Source organism: Lissotriton vulgaris, chromosome 8 (assembly GCF_964263255.1).
Source record: "Lissotriton vulgaris chromosome 8, aLisVul1.2, whole genome shotgun sequence".
Lineage (NCBI taxonomy): Eukaryota > Metazoa > Chordata > Amphibia > Caudata > Salamandridae > Lissotriton > Lissotriton vulgaris.
The window spans coordinates 853286365-853305269 of record NC_141696.1 but is presented as its reverse complement, the minus strand read 5'-3'; the positions used below and the strand labels follow the sequence as shown (position 1 = coordinate 853305269).

The 18905-nt window shown below is 41.6% G+C and overlaps 1 protein-coding gene across 2 annotated transcripts in view; it reads right to left on the bottom strand.

Moving 5' to 3' along the window:
* The window catches only part of LOC147698103 (arylsulfatase D-like), a 548762-nt gene that overhangs the window by 410273 nt on the left and 119584 nt on the right, over positions 1-18905 (bottom strand). The window contains exons 4-6 of one of the 2 annotated variants that reach the window (XM_086934777.1): positions 18488-18565; positions 9321-9461; positions 1895-2016 (exon numbers count right to left, since the gene is read on the bottom strand). In XM_086934777.1, the coding sequence (XP_086790903.1) occupies positions 1895-2016; positions 9321-9461; positions 18488-18510 (286 nt within the window). In that variant the 5' untranslated portion in view covers positions 18511-18565. Of the gene's footprint in view, positions 1-1894; positions 2017-9320; positions 9462-18487; positions 18566-18905 lie in introns of those variants that run through there. The other variant, XM_086934778.1, reaches the window with a different exon arrangement.

Genomic DNA, 18905 nt, shown 5'->3' with positions numbered 1-18905 from the left:
AGCTGGTAAGGTAACTTGTAAAATGCTCGGCGATGCTGCTGGGGCGCCACTAGTATATTACCATCACGGGATCCCCGCAAGCATGGCGGTCCTGTGGGGGCTGACCACCATAATCAAAATACTGCAGGCGGGCCTGCAGTGGTGGCAGTGATTGGACTGCCACTGCATAGTTATACTAGGGCTCCAAGTCCTTAGTGCCAGAGGGTCTAGAAAACCCATTTCTGGGCTGTAGCCTGTAAAGAAATCCAGAAAGCCTATCAATAAGTTATCCACATAGTCATTTTCTGAAACCAGCATGAACTGTGACTCTGTTTACTGTGCTTAACTTCTCCACATTTGTAATTTTGAAATAAAGGCTTGCACCTTTTTTATTTACCTAACAGTCACATTTGCAGGTCTCACACATTGCATGATTTCAACCTCAAACATTGTAGTCACACTCTTTCTTTATACAGGTAGGAATAACTGACCAGAAACAGCACAGCCACATTGTTCTACACTGAGATTTGTTATAGGACAAAATATTTAGGAAGATGGGCTTTTTCGCTTTAAAATGTGACCAACCATCCTCACAGAAGCTGCAGGTTCCCACATTACACTTTTGAAGACCATGGGTCCATTAGGGTGGCCTGCCACCCTATCGGGAAACGGGACTGCCCACCACAGTGGCACTAAGCACCGCCCGCCACAATGCCAGGGCATGATGTGCACTTCCATGAACAACATGGCAGGCACCGCGCGGTGCATGCCATGTTGTGCACAGAACTGCTGCGGGGTACCATAGGTACCCCTTCATGTGCACCCCCACCCCCCAGAGTACCTAGGGGCCCACAACGGGCCCACGCAGTCAATTCCCACATGCCTTTCCGTGGCGGCAATGCCACCACGGAAAGGCATCTATCCACACCCATGTTAATACAGCTGGCGGTGTCTAACAGACAACGCCACCATATTAAACCCTTCTCCGCCTGGTCAACTTGTTGACCGGGCAGAAAAGCGGCGGACAGTCTCTTCCGTCCGCCATGGTCCCCCCTGCCATAGTAATATGGCTGGGGGAAATGGGTGGTGGGCGGGGTGGGATCACACAAGATCGCCACCGCCATGCGGGCGGTGGCGATCCGCCCGTGATCCTAATGAGCCCCCATGTTTTTAAGTTCCTGACAACACGCCTTGATGTATGGTTTTTAAATGGCCAAGCAGGGATCCCTAGTGTTTAACTGTGTTTCTGACTGCACACCTTTTTGTTGTGTATCTGCTGAGTAATAGTGAGTACAGCCATGACCCATGCAGGTAAGACCGGTGGGGCCGGGTGGGGGGGTGGGGATTTCAATGGACGATGGCGACGGAAAATGAAAGAAATAATTAATTAATTTTCCATTGTCATCATCCGTTGAACCCACCACCCAGCCCCACCACCTCACCTCTCTTACCTGCATGGGCCGATGCTGAGTGAATGTGGTGGTGAGGCATTGATCCATGGTTTCTGTCCTGAATCTACCTTCAATATCAGCTATCAGTTTGTAAAAGAGCACTGTGGCTAGATTCACAAAACCTTCTTCCATGATTAGATGAGCGTTGTTGACTGGAAATTTAGTAGAAAGCGAGGAATATGTCTTACTTAATTGTAGGCATATTTCTGTGAATCTGGACTAAACCCTGCTTAATATGGGTCATTACACCTATTAGGATGGGTGATTAAATATTGAAAGAGCTCAAAACTGCAGATAATGAGAGAAATACTGGGTGTCCATGTTCTTGAAGACCAACAGTCAGTCATTACGGGCAGTGATGACGATAGGGTGAATTTTGAGAAGAAACCACACTAGGATTAAAGACATGGATATTGCATTAACAGAGAAGTTGACATAAAACAAATTAATTTTAAAACACTAACCTGATCGAATAGGATATCGACCTGTCATAAAGGCTGCCCTGCTTGGGGTGCATAAAGGAGCTGCTGCGATGTGCTGAGTGAGTTTCACTCCCTCCTTTGCCAGTCTGTCAATGTTAGGGGTGCTGAAAGTAAAATATCCCAGTCATGTACAATAGATAGAACTATAGATCGACACGCCATGCTCTGATTTCATAAGTCTTCCCCATTGCTGGCATGGATCAATCTGGAATAACATTTACAGTAAAAATTAGATTTTTGCACCAGTTACTGAAACTATAATTTTGTTCTGTTTGTGCAACATTGGCCTGCAGTGGTGCTGATTGATGCAGTGTACTTGGAGGTTCCTCTGGCAACGTTTGATTGACGTTTTTCACTTTCGTACCCACCCACCATTAATTTATTTGTGATGTTTCAGATCAATTTACATAATTGATTGCAGCACCAAAATGCATGACGAGAAGCAGCCTTTGGCAACGTAAGGGAGATCATGCATTCTTTAGATCAACAACTGCATCATAGGGCTGGCTCCTTGCCCAACCCGCACCTCTTCAACTGCCTCCTACTTTCTATTAGGGCGCAGCCAAAGGCTAGCAGTGTCAGTTTCAGAAATTGAGAAGATTACTTCAGAGCCTAATTGCATTCAGTTCCAACCCCCTGTATTCATGTCACCTGTCAATCAATCAATCATATTCTCTTCTATCTTGCCAAAAAACTGTGAACACCAAGGCAATCTCTCCCTCAACATAATTACTCAAACAAGTGAGTTTTTGACTCCCATTGAAATGGAATTTGGGGAGGTCGTCTGGAAAAGAATCCAGAAATATGAAGGTATTAGATAGAAATAATCTTCTACCTGGCGTTTTTTACATTGTGTTTAAGCTACTTCTAAGACCAAGGGATAGCAAGAACCTTTCCATAAAGTACACAGCCTGATCCAAGAAAAAATGTGCACTGACCAGACCTTGCTAAATTTGGTTTGTGGTTATATACAAGATAGTTAACATTACAAAATGGAAGGTAACTAACATGGTTGTATGACACAACCATGCATTAATATTCCCTGCATTCTTTAACAACGCGGGCTGAACAACAAATGCGTCTAAACCAAGCATACCATTTAAATCGCAAGTCTTTACAATGACTTGCCTTAGGGGGGTGCTGGACTTTGGAATAGCATAGTAGGGAGAGCGTTGGACTTTAAAGTCAAACGCCACTTGACATAACGTGTGTTGTTGTAACAACTTGCATTGTAAATGTAATGCATGGTTCAGACGCATTTGTTCTACCGCCCACGTTGCAAGGCAATGCGTTATTCGGCCGTCGATGTTTTTGCTGTTTCCCAACTAATATTGGGAGGATATTACAATTAAAGTATTCTTTGGAAATTATGTCAAAATAAATAAATCCACCTTTTTACAGTGCTACACGCAGGTTGAATCAACAAGATAAGTGCAATTAGAATTAGTCCCCATCTCACATTTTCAATGAAAAGTATTAATTGGCAAGCCTCGTTCCAACAAAATACTAATGTTTAAATAATAGGGTTTGCTTACTGTAAACAGAAGGTAGGCCTATGTGGAAAACTTTGCTGTGTTTCATGCAGAGCCCCATACTTTGTTACCATAAATCACAGGGTGTAGAATGAACCTGGGTGATCCACAGAAGTGTTTCTTCAAAATGCCTATTATATGTCAGTTTGCACAGAGGATTGGGGCACTGCTTTTCCACTTTTAACCTAAATCAATTCTCTGAATACACATATGAAATGTAAGACTAAATGTGTAATTCCAGTGAAGACTTCCAACATGGCGGTCCCCTCAGCATCATTAGTTGCTCAGAGAAATTCAAATGTCTACATTCCTTTATCCCCTTTTATCCCCTTTCACTTTGTTTAATAATGGAATTGCTGGTGTCCATGATAGTTCTCCAATTTCACGCACTTAGTTGTTTGATGCACAAGGAAAAATGTCTGTTCATCACATAAATGATCAGAAAAACGTCAGCCAAAATGTTTCACTCAGGCAACTAGGCCCTGGAGCTTTTTCAAGGTAGCTGTATTGAGCTTGTCGTAGTTGTGAAGCACATAGTAAAGACAAAAGAAGGCATACACCAAAAGGGGCAGGAAATGGAAGAGTGTGTCTGGAGCATTCATGCATCAGATATATGTTTATTCCTACACATCAGGAAGTGTATTAATTATTTATAGGTTAGGCTATTCCTTTCTGGATCTTTACATATGATCAGCACAGCACCACCTTAAACGCCACAGTTCATAATTCAACACTGGGTTCAAAATCGTAAAATAAAGGCCATGACACAGTTACCCAGGATGAAAGAGCTACTGAAGTCAATGTAGTAATAAAGTGTTACAACATTTGTATAAGGCCCCAAACCGAGCTATAGGCCGGAGCTGAAGATGAAGGCCTATAGAAAGCGTGAAGGCTTACATCAGTGGTATAGACCGAGCCACACCGAAGCTTTCACTGAAGTTAGAATCTTATAAATTAAAAAGCTTCAAGCAGAGACAAACATTGGATAGTTGGAGCAGATGGCGTGTTCAGCCATTATTTGCCCCGAGCAACTTTATTGTCTTCAATGGTGCTATTCATTTTCCAATGTTGTAATAGTAATTATCTTCATACTGCTTTAGAAAACAAATCTACGCAGTTTGCTAGGTTTGCGCTTTACAAATACCATGTACATCAATCATCCTAGATCATTCTATGGAGAAGATAAATAGAACGCAGCCTTCACACTTAAACTTAAAATCCCTTTCGTCCCCCTTAGCCCTTATAAGCAACTTTTTCTCAACATCCAGGACGTCCACAAATAGTTAGTGGTAGAAAATAGGCTCACCTTCTTATGAGCTCAACAAAGCACCAGCCTTTCGTAACCATTTTATTCTGTCGTGCTTTTAAAGCCAGTGTCCAGCATGTGATCTTTGCATTTGCAAAGTATGGACCGAAACATTCAAATGGATCGGTTTCTTTAAGTGTAATGCAACGCACTTATTTTCATTTACTTTTTGGTAGAAAATATTTTTTCATGGAAAAGCTTTCTTCCTATACAACTTCTGTAAAGATATGTGGTATGTATGCCCTTTCCATGCTTCTTGCATCTTTTACACGTGGGCCACTGAGCAAACCCTCCAGTATATAGAATTTTGAGTTTTGCAAAAACAATCTGCAAAAACAGAGCTCTTTAACGAAAAAAAAATCTGCACTATTTAGGTGTTACTTGACAGCACAGATCTCTGAACATCCCAAGTAAACCTAACACAGAGGTCTTCTTAGAAAACACTGTTGTGGAGTAAAACAGGGGATGCCTACGCACTGTACACACATTACATCTAAAAAGATGTCTTGGAGGCTTCTGTGACCCCACTTTTTCTTAAAATACCCAGCATGTGCCATATTCAGAGTAAACACAAGAAAGAACATACTGGAAAATGAATAGTTAGAGACAGATGAAGAATCATCTTTTATCTGTTCAGTGATATCTCGGAGGTGATAAAAAAGTGTGGAATGATACCTTGATAAAAGCTGGGACTTTAGTGAAAAGACAGAAAAATCTGCCTTATTAAGGTGTTTTAAACTTGCAAATATTCCTCTCTGTGCAGCGGCTCCTCTGCTATGGTGGAGGAGCATCACCCCCACCGCTTTTGAGCAGTGCGAAGAAGAATCATAAAACTATAACTTTGCGTTAGTATCATTTTATGCTGTTTCCTGCTGCTGTGCGGGCAGATGGGTGGGCGGGGCGCTATGGTCTTGGAGCTGGGGAGAAGGGGTTTGCCCACTCCTAAGTGCGTAATGACTGTGTGGTCGACCCTCATGGGACACCCAAACCATTACAGCCTGCATGGAGAACATTCCCAGGCCCCCATTCCCTGGTTTAGCATCGATCCAGGACGCTCAAAACCAATCACAACACTGCATTACAACATTGTGATTGGTCGGGGGAGCCTGGGTAAGCTTCCTGTTCATTGATGTGCACGAGGGGATCAGGAGCAGAAACGCGGGACCCGGCCAGCGGCAAGGTAAGTTTATTTAAAACACTTTTTTATTTCCACCATGCGCAACCCCCCATGAACCCCCACTCCCCTCGGCCCCCCCCCTTGTGACACCCCCGTGCCCGCCCGCCACCCGCGAGATATGCTGACCACCACTGCCCCAAGGACATGATACTGTGTTTCCTTTCCATTTTTATCTTATCTTTATCCCCTCCCCTCTTTTTCTCCTTTTTTTTATAGAGATGCATGTGACCATTTGGTAAAGTTGAGATTAAGAAGTGTGGTATGATACCTTGCTAAAAGCTGAGACTTAAGACAAAAGACACAGGGAGATATGGAAACTTCCGCTACATGTCCCTATTTCCTCACTGAGGCCATACAGACTGATACTGTGTTTCCTTTCCCTTTTTTCTTGCTCTTTTCTTTTTTCAGGATTGTTTTTGTTCTTTTTCTCTTTTTACTTACAAATGTGTTTGATTGTTTCTGATTCTGTTTTCATTCTAGTGAAGGAAATTGCATTTTCTTGAGTGAAAAGAATTTTCTTTTGCAGAAATCACCTATAAATAAACTTCTAAACTGCTAAACATCTACTACCCACATATCGTTGTCGATTCTTTAAAATATAAATAAAGTGTAGTTTGGCCACAGGAATATTTTTCACTCTTCTAGTGCTTTCAGCTAGTCTGTGTATTTGGTGAATTTTGTATATTTGGTGTATCATTTGCTTTCGAGGAAGTACTTCTTTTGGAATGCATGAGGGGATATTTTACATCTGAAAACTACATCAATCATCACACGGTCAAATTCAATTTTCTATCACCTATGCATTCTATGCAGGCTACGTTTGGCTCAGCATTGGCAAAGTCAAGAGAGCAGTCTTTAAAGTGATAAAAATAATGTGTGCATGTACCACATCTAGACATCTATTGTAAACACTGTGTTAGCATTCTTTGGCACATTTAAGTCTAGCCCTTTGATAATGCTTGTTACAATAGTTACCTCAAAATATACATTAATTTGTAATGCGGACAGTGCAGGTAAGAGCGGTGGTTCGGGCGGGTGGATGTCGACAACGAGGGAAAATAAACATTTTCAAAAAGAAAAACACTTACCTTGTGCTTGCCGCATCACAGAATCAGCGATGCTTGGACACAAGGTTAGGGGTTTTCTTTTTTAAAATGTTATTTTCCCTTGTTGTCATCTGTCGACTTCCCCCCTACCCTGTCACGACACGCCCCACCGCTCCACCGTTCTTATCTGCACCATTCACAACTGATTTGTACAAACCTTAATCACTGTTAAATTTTTTTTAAACCTGCGTGACATGAGGTTTAATTTCTCCATGTAGTAGCCAAAAGTGGAGGGAGCATGCGATGACTCTACTCACATGTTTTTCTTCACCAGTGGGGGCACTGAGTATAAAGGGCTCATTATTCACAAACCCTCTGATTCAGTAAATCAGAAGGTTTGTAAATGTGAAAATGCTGTTTTCCAAAATACTATACACAATCAGTGATTCCAAAAAGGTTATATAAATATCTAAATAGATTTAGAAACCCTAATCGCTATTTAGAAGGGGCTTGCTTCCAAATAGCAATGCTGACCTTCATGTATCAATGTTGTGCAACCGTAATCTGGTTGCACAACAGATAAAAGTTACACATTCTCAAGTTGGGTTGGTAACTGCATTCTGTCAAAGGATGAGAGAGAAACAGTACCATATTTACTAAGATATGCTAATGTTTTTCTCTCCTCTAGTGCTGGCACACCCTTGCACCACAGTGTAGTGGTGTGTGCATTTTCTCCGGCATGAGGGTCCCTGGGGTCCAACTAGCCCACCAGGTACCCCTAGTAAGCGCCACAGAGCTGCATTGCAGAGAGGTGTTAAAAGGGGAGTGTTCTTGGACCACCTCTATGCAAAGCAGCTCTGTGGAGCTTACTGGAGGTACCTGTTGACTAGTTGGACCCCAGGGCCCCTCAGGATTCAAGGGGTCTTAATCCCCCAACTTAAAATGTGCCACAAGGTCACAGTGGTGAAGGGAAGGGCGGGGCCTGATGTGACAAGTGTGCAAATGCACTTCATGGAATGTTTTAAGTTGGGTGATTAAGTCCTCTTAAATCATGAGGGTCCCTGGGGGCCAAATAGCCCACCAGGTACCTCCAGTAAGCGCCACAGAGTTGCTTTGCAGAGAAGGGCGTGGCCTCAGGCCACCTCTCTGCAACTCAGCTCTATGGCACTTACAAGAGGTACCTGGTGGACTAGTTGGCCCCCAGGGACCCTCAGGATTCAAGAGGACTTAATCCCCCACCTTTAAACGCGCCACTTGCTAGGGGGCAAATTTGCATAGTGGCGAAAGGAGGGGACGGGGCCTGATATAAGAAGTTAGCAATCCTGATGTGTGGGACTTACTGGTGGTAATAAAAGGGATAGTTGGCCCCCAAGGTTGACGTTGGAGGCTAACTACTCCTCCCGTTAGTTCCAGTAAATACCTCACAGTGGGATTGCTAAGAGGTATTTCTGAGGCCACGCTCATCTTTCTCCACCACTCTGGAAACGTGACTGGTATGTTATAGTTAGAAATTAACATTTAAAACACCTTTGAAATTCACTGAAAAAAAATAGGTTTCAGGCATGTGATAGTTAGAAATTAGCATTTAAAAAAACCTTAGAAATTCACTGAAAAAACAATACGTTTCATTGACTTCATAGTTAGTTGGACATTTCACTCGTACAAAACCAGAGAAATTCCGCCGCTATAGTTAGTTCAGCTAACTATAACTTGCGCCCATGCAATGCACTGCAGATGATGTCACATTTTACATCATTCATGACATGGTCAGTGACATCACTAATGACATCACTGATGACATCTCAAATGACATCACTGATGACATCATCCAGTTACTGTGTGTTTGTTTAAAGAATAAATATGATATATATATATATATATATATATATATATATATATATATATATATATATATATATATGCGCCAAGGTGTATTGAAGAATGAGTGGGTGTATAAGTGTCTGGATGGAGGATTTAGTAGGTGCATGCCTAACTGTATAAGTGAGCAATTAAATGTGTCCTACTGAATGCATGGGTTAGTAACTCTATAGATAGATATATTGCACATGTGAATGTCAAAGGGACTGAGGTTTAGAATATATAATTGCACAGAGAGGCAAAACATAACAAATAGAATATGTTTACATGTAGTAATAATGTGTGAAATTACATATAGAAGTATGCTGTAAAGATTAATAAAAATCACTATCAGAGACTCTACTCCAGCACCATTGAGGATAGACTACATTGTACATATATGTAATGCACTAAAGGACAGACATCACGTTTAAAACATGACTTGTAAGTAATTCTTTGTTTATATTTAGTCACTCATAAAATGGTTTACCTTATTGTATCATTGCCATAGCAGCCCACGTCACCAATACCAAGGTCATCTGCCATAAGAAGCAATATATTGGGCCTGTTGTTTGGTGCTTCAGTTGATTCACTTGTAAACATCAGCAGCACAAAGACAAGATGGGGAAGCCTAAAGGAGACAAGACAATAAGTGAAGGCAAGAATTTTTGGAACCCCCTCCTTGCAGCGCGTTTGCCTTTAAAATTATGCTAATTTGTAAAGCACATGCTCTCTGAGGGTCATCTTAGTGCTAATAACAGAATTATTACCCATCTCATTGGTGATAATTTTATCAACCCAGGGAGGATCAACGACCTGCCATGGCGCTAGTCTTTAACCGTTTGTTCAAACACAAAACCCTAGTGTGGATGCATTAGTCCACTGAGCCATCACACCCAGAAGTTCTAACATGCCTTGAAGAGAATATTTAACTGGGAGCCCCTGACTGAGGAACTTATTTAGAGTTTGCTCGAACAGGATATCCACAATAAGAGGTCTATGTTCTAAATGCCATATTTAGTGTCCTATTGACCACAATGCACAATGAATACAGTGAGCGGGATAGCTGCCAATTTTGACAGGTATTTTTCAACCATCCAACTATAAATAAGGCGCTTTGTCTTTACTGAAGGTAGCTCAAGAATGCCCTTGTAGTGGCATGACAGAGAATGCCACTGACAGGAGAACGCAACAAAACATTCAAATCGTTTTAGGTAAGCTTCTGAAGGTTACCGTTGGACTTGGCCCTTTCTGTAGGGCCACCTCCAAACATGTTGCCTTTTTCCTTCATTTGTTGATGAATTCATTTTTGTTGGCCTTAGGACACTCTGCCCATTAACGCTGCTAACCATTGGTAAAGTGCTTGCGCTCTATCCTTAAAACATGTTAGATTGGCTTAGATCCAATTGGCATATTTAATTTACTTGCAAGTCCCTTGTAGAGTGGTGTATCATACACCTAGGGCCTGTAAAATAAACGTGACCAGTGGGCCTGCAGCAAGTAATGTGCCACCCACCGATTAGCACCATAAAACATGTCAAAGGTCTGCCACTGCAGCCTGAATGCAACTTTAAACACCCATGTCGACTTGGCATTTAAAACCCCTTACCAAGCCTTAAGCTCCACTTTTATTACATATAAATCACCCCTAAAGTAGGCCCTAGGTAGCCCACAGGGCAGGGTACTATGTAATGAAAAAGTTGGACATGTACATTTACATTTTATGTGTCCTTGTAGGGAAGAATTCCATAATCTGCTTTTCACCACTATGAGCCCTACCCCTGTAAAAAGGATAACATTGGAGATTCATTTTACATTGAATAATCTGTAGTTCCTACTTGGGAGCAGGTGAATAGCTCATGTTTGGCATCTAATACATTGTAATGATAAATCTTCTCTAAAGGAAAAGTCAGATTTTGCATTACAATTTTGAAAATAGCACTTTTAGAAAGTTGACTTTTTCCTGCCCTTAGCCCTTTTGTGCCTGCAGTCTGTCTTGGATCACATGACTGGGGATAGCTGACAGTTAGTCTTTGTGAGTTCCTCCCAGGCAGTCACACAACAGAGGGATTAGATGTGCCTTAATGAGGCATTTAATGGCATGATGGAGGGGGCGGAGCTAAGCTCAATCCTGCTTGCAACTTAATAGCCTGTGCTCTGCCTTTGCCCAAAGGGCCTAACAACCCTACATTGTCACTGCAGCCAGCTTGGAGCTAGGGTAGGGGAGTCAGGAAATTATATGCGCTTCACAGAACCTTTCCAGATGCTTCTCCCACCTTCCAGCAGAAGGGCACTAAGTATAAAAGATTGACCTTCAGATTCACTCTTCAGTACACTTCAGGACCTGTGGATACTCTGTCAGAAATAAGGACTGCTGTGCTGCTGAAAGGACTGCTACTCTGCTGTACTGTTGCTGTGAGAAACTGCTGCCCTGCTGTGCTGACCTGTGGCCTGCTGCCCTCTTGCCCGGGGTAGGAAAACTGGACCTGCAACTTCATCTTCAACCCAGGGCACTGGATTAACCCCATGAACTAGTCTACTGGCCTCCCAATTTGAGCCTCAGGAACATAAAAGGCTCTCCAACATCCTGAACCTGCCCCTGGAACCAACAGCAGTGTGTTCCTGACCACCAAGTAGTGCCCCTCAGGCCCTGGACTTTCGGGTGTTGCTCAGCAAGCTTAAAAGCTAGCTTTTGAGCTCCTCAGAAATGGGCCCATCTGCACAGAGACTGCGCTGCTCGCATGGAGACTCACCATGAAGCGCCACCAGCCTGATTCTTCACACTGCAGCATCGACCACTCACAGGGACCGCCAACGTGAACCTTCAGCATTGCCTACCCGCGATGCCTGGCCTGCTCCTAATGCCACACTGGCAACCTCCTGTGAGCTCTCTCTGCTCCTCTTGGCTACCTCCAACACAAAAGAGAATCTTGGCATGGACTTTGAGAAGGTTAACTCCAGCTGGACTAATCTAGGGACTGTAAGCGATCTGCTCTCCTTCACGGTTGGCCTGAACGTCTGACTTTGACCCAGTCCAGCGCAACCAGAGAGCTACAATCGGCGCATTGCACTTGTAGGCGCTGTCTTACACTTTAATATTTAAAAATGAATAACTCCAGTTCTACTGATTGGAGTTTTGTCATTTTGGTCTTGTTTTATTTATTAAATTAAGCTCTATTTTCCTATTTAGTTTGGGATCCTTTCTTGTGGTGATTTCACTATTCTACAGTTTGAAGTGTTTCACAAATATTTTGCACATTGCCTCTAAGATAATCCTGACTGCTCTGTGCCAAGCTACCAGGCGATTCAGCACAGGTTAATTTTGGGGTTGCTTGTGCCTTACCCCGACAAGAATTGTGGTTGCTGCTTGACCCAGGCTCACACCTCACTGAACCAATAACACAATTTCCCACAGGGAGCAGGTGGCTATGTCATGATTGGTATCTATGAAATTGGAATGATAAAATCACTTCAATGGTAAACTCAGATTTTTCATTACAATTTTTCAAATTCCACTTTTAGAAAGTTGGTATTTTCTAGCCATTACTCCTTTTGTGCCTGCAGCCTGTCTTGGGTCATATGACTGTGTGTAGGTGACAGTTAGACTTTGTGGATTTCTCCTAGACAGTCACATAATAGAGGGATTAGGTGTATCTCAATGGGCCATCTGCTGGCAGGAGGAGGAGGCAGGGCTGAGCATAGCCCCATTTGCAACTAAATGCCTTTGCTCTGCCTTCACACAAAGGGCCTAATGTCCCTGTATTATTACTGCAGCCAGCTTGAAGCCAGGCCAGGGGAGTCAGGAAATTCCATGCTATACAAAGAGCCGTTCCAGAAGCTTCTTCTGACTTTCAGGAGAAGGGCACCAGGGCACAACAATATAGACACACTCTTCAATACACTTCTGGACTGTGGATACTCTGCCAGGAAGAAGGACTGTAGTGCTGCTAAAAGGACTGCCACTCTGCTGTACTGCTGCTATGAAATAACTGCTTCCCTGCTGTACTAATCTGCTGCCTGCTGCACTGTTGCCTGGAGAAGGAGAACTGGCCCTGCAACAGCACCCTTTACCCCAGGACACCAGAGTGATGTCAAAGGCTGACCTGCTGGCCTCCTGATAAGAGCCTCAGGGACTGAACATGCTCTCAACATCATGCACCTGCCCCCAAAACCAGTTGAAGTCAGTTCCTCACCCCCAAGTGGTTTCCCTCAGGTCCTGGACCCTTTGTGTGGCTCAGCGAGCTGAAATCAAGCTTTTGAGCCTACCCTGGTGAATCTAGCTGACCTGTGCTTCATCACGGTCAGTCTGAACTTGTGTCTTTGACCCAGTCCAGCACAATTAGATATCCATAGTTAGCACCTTGTGCTTTTTGGCGCTATTTTCACTATAATCTTTAAAACTGCATAAGTCCGATTCTACTGATCGGATCTTTGTCGTTTAGTTGTCAAATTATTGATAAATATTTAGTCGATTTTTCTAAATTGGCTTGTGATTTTTCTTGTGTTTTCACTTTAGTTCTGTTTGTATGCTTCATAAATACTTGACTCCAAGCCAAGGGTCTCCAACCTTTTTTATAGCAAGATCTACTTCTGATCATAGAAAACTTTCCTGAGCTACTTCCCAACATCATGATTCTGAAAGGATACACAACTTAAGCATGGCAACTCAAGTTGCCCCATTTGTGCACTAGTGAGGACACAGCACTGTTATAGTAGCCGTATTAAAAAAAGGGTAACCTGTGGTGTCAATAAATAAAATTGGAAACAACAAGGGGATGGATGGAATGCTTGAATTAATCCCAGCCACTGGCAATCACTCAAGCAGCATCTCAATCCATCACTTTTTTTGCCCACCATGCCACCCCAGTTTTGACCCATCCATATACAAGTCAGTGATACCCTGCTTCCCATGGGAACAGTCCAGCCCAAAACTGATGAGGGTTGATACCCAAAACTGGGCCCCGGAAACTTGTTTCTGGTCCGGGTAGGGACTGGTCTGGCGGTTCAGGCTCGACTGTTCTAATGGGGAGCAAGGTCAAGACTGATTTGCATATGGCTGAGTCCAACCTGGAATGGGATGGTAGCCAATAAACAATGACTTTAGGCCCAAATCTCCGTACTGGGATGAATGTTTGACATTGATCAGCATTCTGTTCGTTAATTGTTCTTTGTGCAATAAATAAAAGCTAGTCACACCTAAATGAAGGAATGAGTGAAAAGAAAGAAAATCAACAATGAAGAAGGTAGAAAGAAAAAAGAAGGAACACGCACAGAAAGGAAGAAGGGGAGACAGGTGCCAAAACAAAAAAAAGAAAGAGAGGAGCAGATACAAAATAAATAAATAGAAATGAACGAAGAAAGAAATGAAGAAAAAGAAAGGGAGAAAGAAAAAGAAAGCATCAGGAGAAAGGAAGGAAGAAAAATGGAAATTTAAATAGAAAGAAAAAAGGAATTAAAGGTTAAGGTAGAAAGAATTAGACACATGAATAAAGAAGTAAAAAAGAAAGAATGCAGAAGAAAAGTTAAAAAAAGATAAATATGAAATGGAGTGAATGAAAGGCGAGAATGAAAAGAAAATTAAGAATGTACATAAAGAGGAAATGAGCAAGGAAAAAGGAAAAAGAAATAAGAAAATAGAAAACATATATAAATAAAGAACAAATAAATAAATGAAAACATTAGAGGATGAAAGGAGAAGAAAGGAAAAAGTAGAGAAAAAACAGCAAGAATCAAAAAGAAGGAAGGTAAGAAAAAATAGCAAGGCGAGGGAGAAGGAAAGAACTAATGAAAGACATAGGAAGAAAGAGATAGGATGAGGAAGAAGAGAAAGCAAGCAAGATGGATAGGAGGCCTAGATAGAAAAGAAAGAGAAAGAGCCAAAGAAGGTGAGCACAATGTTTCATAGTGCTGCCGTAGCAAAAGGCAGCATCATAATTTCAAGCCAGCTGACATACAATTAATTTGTGTGATCTACTGAAGGGAAGGCAGTGAGCAACTGGTAGCTCACGATCGACTTGTTGTAGATCCCCGCTCTAAATTTAGACTGACTGCTTTTTGTGGCACCCTACCCAGAGTTCTGCACAGGTTAATTTAGTGACTTTTTGTGGTTCATTCTACAAAGCATTGCATCTGTTGCTTGAACTGAACTCACACCCCAGTTAACCAACAACCGAATTTCTCACATTACCTTTCTAATACTGTACTTGCTCTCTATTTACTTTGGATAAGAGAATGGTACAGCTATTACATGTTTCTGGAGATGCAGGGCCGGCAGCTGAGTACACCAAGAAAAGGAGGCAGCACAATTAAACTACTAGCTTGTGAGAGGCGCATTTTAGAGTTTTTAATTTGGCTTACTTTATGCCGCCTAAGGAAGATCTAGAAATGGTAGCACAGAGGCTTGATGAATGAACCAATCAATGAGCTAAACGTATCTTAAAATAGTGTGGCAGGGATTGTTTAGGGTATCAATCCTTGTTGTCAGATTTGAGGTATTTTGCTAAAGTTTTCTTCTTAACAGTGAAGTAGAGATTTAAAGAAAAAGGAGATATTTTCCTCTAATGAGAGGTAGAAGCAGAGAGGTTCTCTTGCAGTAATGCTGGAGCCAGTCAGCTGGAAACCTCTTGACATGCCCGGGGAAGCAATGAATAACACAACTGTATTACTCAATGCCGTCTATTTGTGAAACTAATAGTATGTTCAACCTAAGACCTGGGTCTTTATTAGCACACAACATCTAACCTCATTGAAGTTCTAAGCCCAGTTGCTTAGGTGCTTTAGTCAAAATGCTCCCTCTCAACAAACAGCCCAATTTCACCTAGAGCACCTCATCTAAGAATGACACTAAACTATTTCAGAGCATGTCCTGCTGCAAGTGAAATAGTGCCTTCCTGTGATGTTGTAACACACCCGGACTATCTAATTGACTTGAGTTATGAATATTTCTTATTTTATCCTATCATGTGTTTTACAGTCCACAGAATTTATGAATATAGGATAGGATATATGATGAAGACACAGTATTTGACATCTAAAAGGTCCTTGGCTCAGGACAACATGATGTTCATCAGACTTCTTCTTTGAGCTTCTCAAACAACCATATTAATGTTGTCAGTGATCTCATGATAATTCCACCTCTGCTCAGCTGAAACTTTTCTCTTGCATCATAATTGTATCACCAGAGCCCATCCAGATGTTAACGTGTAAGTGGACGTCAGTGTTGGCTGATCACTCACAACCCTATGTTTGAATACACACAATATATTGAATGTCGACTACATTCCAATAACACATATTGCTTCTATGAGCTATCTATGATGTTCATCAAAGTCACTTGCTGCTATTTTCACCATGAGGAACATATACAACATTACTCTCTTTTATTGGGAAGACCGTGATACTTTGTACCTCTATAATTTTTACCTTACATTGTCATCCATATTTCTTGGCCCTCTTTCTTCTGTCACGAGCCTATTGTGAACTTTCACACTACTTAAAAGTGATTGGTTGAACAAAGTCCATAGACTTACACACTTCTGTGGTATCAAATCACAGTGTTTCCTCTTTATGAAATAAATAAAAATTGCAATGATTCGTTTTAAGGGAGTAAGCAAATATCAAAATATTCAGCTTGTATGCATGTGAGGGAGGAGTCTGTTGATTGGCCCAGATGTTGACAAGTGGTGTTGAGCATGCAATGTTATCTAACTTTTTTGATCAGTCAAAACACACAGGGAGATGGTCTTTAAAATATTAAATGTTCTCCCATTTTGCAACCGCTTCCATTTCTATGTACTCACCAAATACTCTGCACCATGATATCCTGCTTTCAATATCTTAAATCCTCTCTTAGAGAACTACACATATCACTTTTCCACACTTCCAAGGATTAACATTTATTCTACATTCACATGGACACACTAAAAGGGAGTTATCCTCTGACTGTCAGTTAATGGCATTAAAGGCCTGATGACCCAGGCAGATAATTAACCATCATGCACCTACCATTAATCGCTCTAAGTATCAATTACACTTCAGTCCACCCTGCAACAACAAGACAGCTATTATTTAAATTGTACATGATCTAACATAAACAATACTGTGCTGAAAATGCATTGGGACAGCTATACATTATTGAAAACATGACTGCTCAACACCACCATGATACTACAGATGGCTCAAAAGGAACACATCTTATGTAGACAAGAATCAAAATGTAGGTAGATCAAAACCTGAGATATTATTCTACTCAAAAATATCCGATCCGCACTAAGGTTCCTCATCACCTCAGCTAAAACCACCTCCTATAAGACCAACAGCAATACGCCTCCATTAGCACCAAATCACCTCTTTAATAACATCGAACTATTAATTGATCCAGTGCTTGATCTTCTAGTCTCACACTCCATCAACAGGTGCAATGTCATCAATCAGTTCTTGACCATGAAAATGAAGAACAGAGCCCACAATCACCCACAAATCTACCCTTCAAACTATCCCCCCATGAATTATCATCAAATGAACAGCCTTAGATCCTATAAACCAATATCAATGCAATCTCCAATTCTCTCAACCTATGAAGACCACATTCTACCCTCTTCTTTAATGAAAAACCTCCATGGACTTGCATTCACATACTTTTCAAACATTCTTAAAGCCTTTCTCAACTTAGGAACTTTCACAGGTAACATCAAGATATGGAAATTCTTCCCCGTTGAAGAATCCCATTTTGGTCCTAGAAGATCTTACCAGTTACTGCCACATCACTCATCTTTCATTCATCAGAGAAGTAATTGAAATCAGTCTTCATTCATCTCTAAAACTGGTTCAGTAATAACAATCCCCTCCAGGGAAACACATCCAGCTTCAGACAAGACTACAGGACAAAGAAGGTCAGCATGGGGTTGACAATGCCTTCCTGGACACCGACATGAATTAACAATGTCTTTGGAGCCTACTCAAGCTCTCTGGAGTCCTTGACCTAGTCAATCTCAAAGCCCTGACCCAGACTGAGTAACCAAATGTTATGCAGACAGGGATAACAGGGGGGTTTGTATGCTACACAAAATAGATGAGATGCATGTACATACGTCTTTTTCTGACAAAAGAATCTACTTTAGTGTGGTGATGTGGCATTATGATAAAGCTGCTTTGGTAGTGCGGGCTTGCAGAGTATTCAGCAGTACCCACTGGACAGCAGCTGCTGCAGGGACTATCCTAACCATCGGTTTGGCTCTGCTGAACTACTGCCAAGGAAACAATTATGTGTAAGTTGTTTTGTTCATTACTTTTAAATAGAAGTCCACAACTTCACATTGATGCTTGTTATTATATCAAGACCAAGGCACCCACAGGGATACATAAGTGCATTGCAAGGCTGTTTATGCACGCTGTATGTTTAGGCGGAGTTATGAATGTAGAGGTACGTTGCTTAATTATGCACTGTATGCTTATGTCTCAGATTTCTTGTTCGTAGTAGGCTTTCAGGAACCTAGACTGTTGCAGAAAAATCTGTTTCTTGCTCAACTGCAAACATTCAACATGCTTGCTGTTTCATTTTGAACTCTGCAGTGAAATCCAAACATATATTTCACTCAGCATGTCCCATTGCGATTAATGTGCAAGTCTGCATTGTGTTTGTTCTACTATATTACTTACCATTCATTTATCATGAATGCCATGGTATCTCTTTATATATCAGGGTTCCTTAGTGTTGCTGCTTACTTGGCCAAGAAACTAGAAAACAAAGAGAATGCATGTTATGCAAGGTATGTATTGTGCGAAAAACGGTTTAATCAAGTGTAGGGTATTGTTAAGGAAGTAGCCATGTATGCACCCATATCTCCAACACACTCTTGTTATATGGTCTTTATATAGTACATATTAAAGTGTAAAGAGGTCAAAGCTTTGTCCACTCACCTCTTCTTTCCTTTCCTCCATTGTAAGTTGCATTTGCATACAGAAAGGTATTTATGTAAAGCAAATGGTCAGGCGTGGATTCAAATATATTTGATACTAGAAACCCATTTTGTCTCTACATGAAACATACCCTTGCAGGACTAAGCAGGGACAAAGA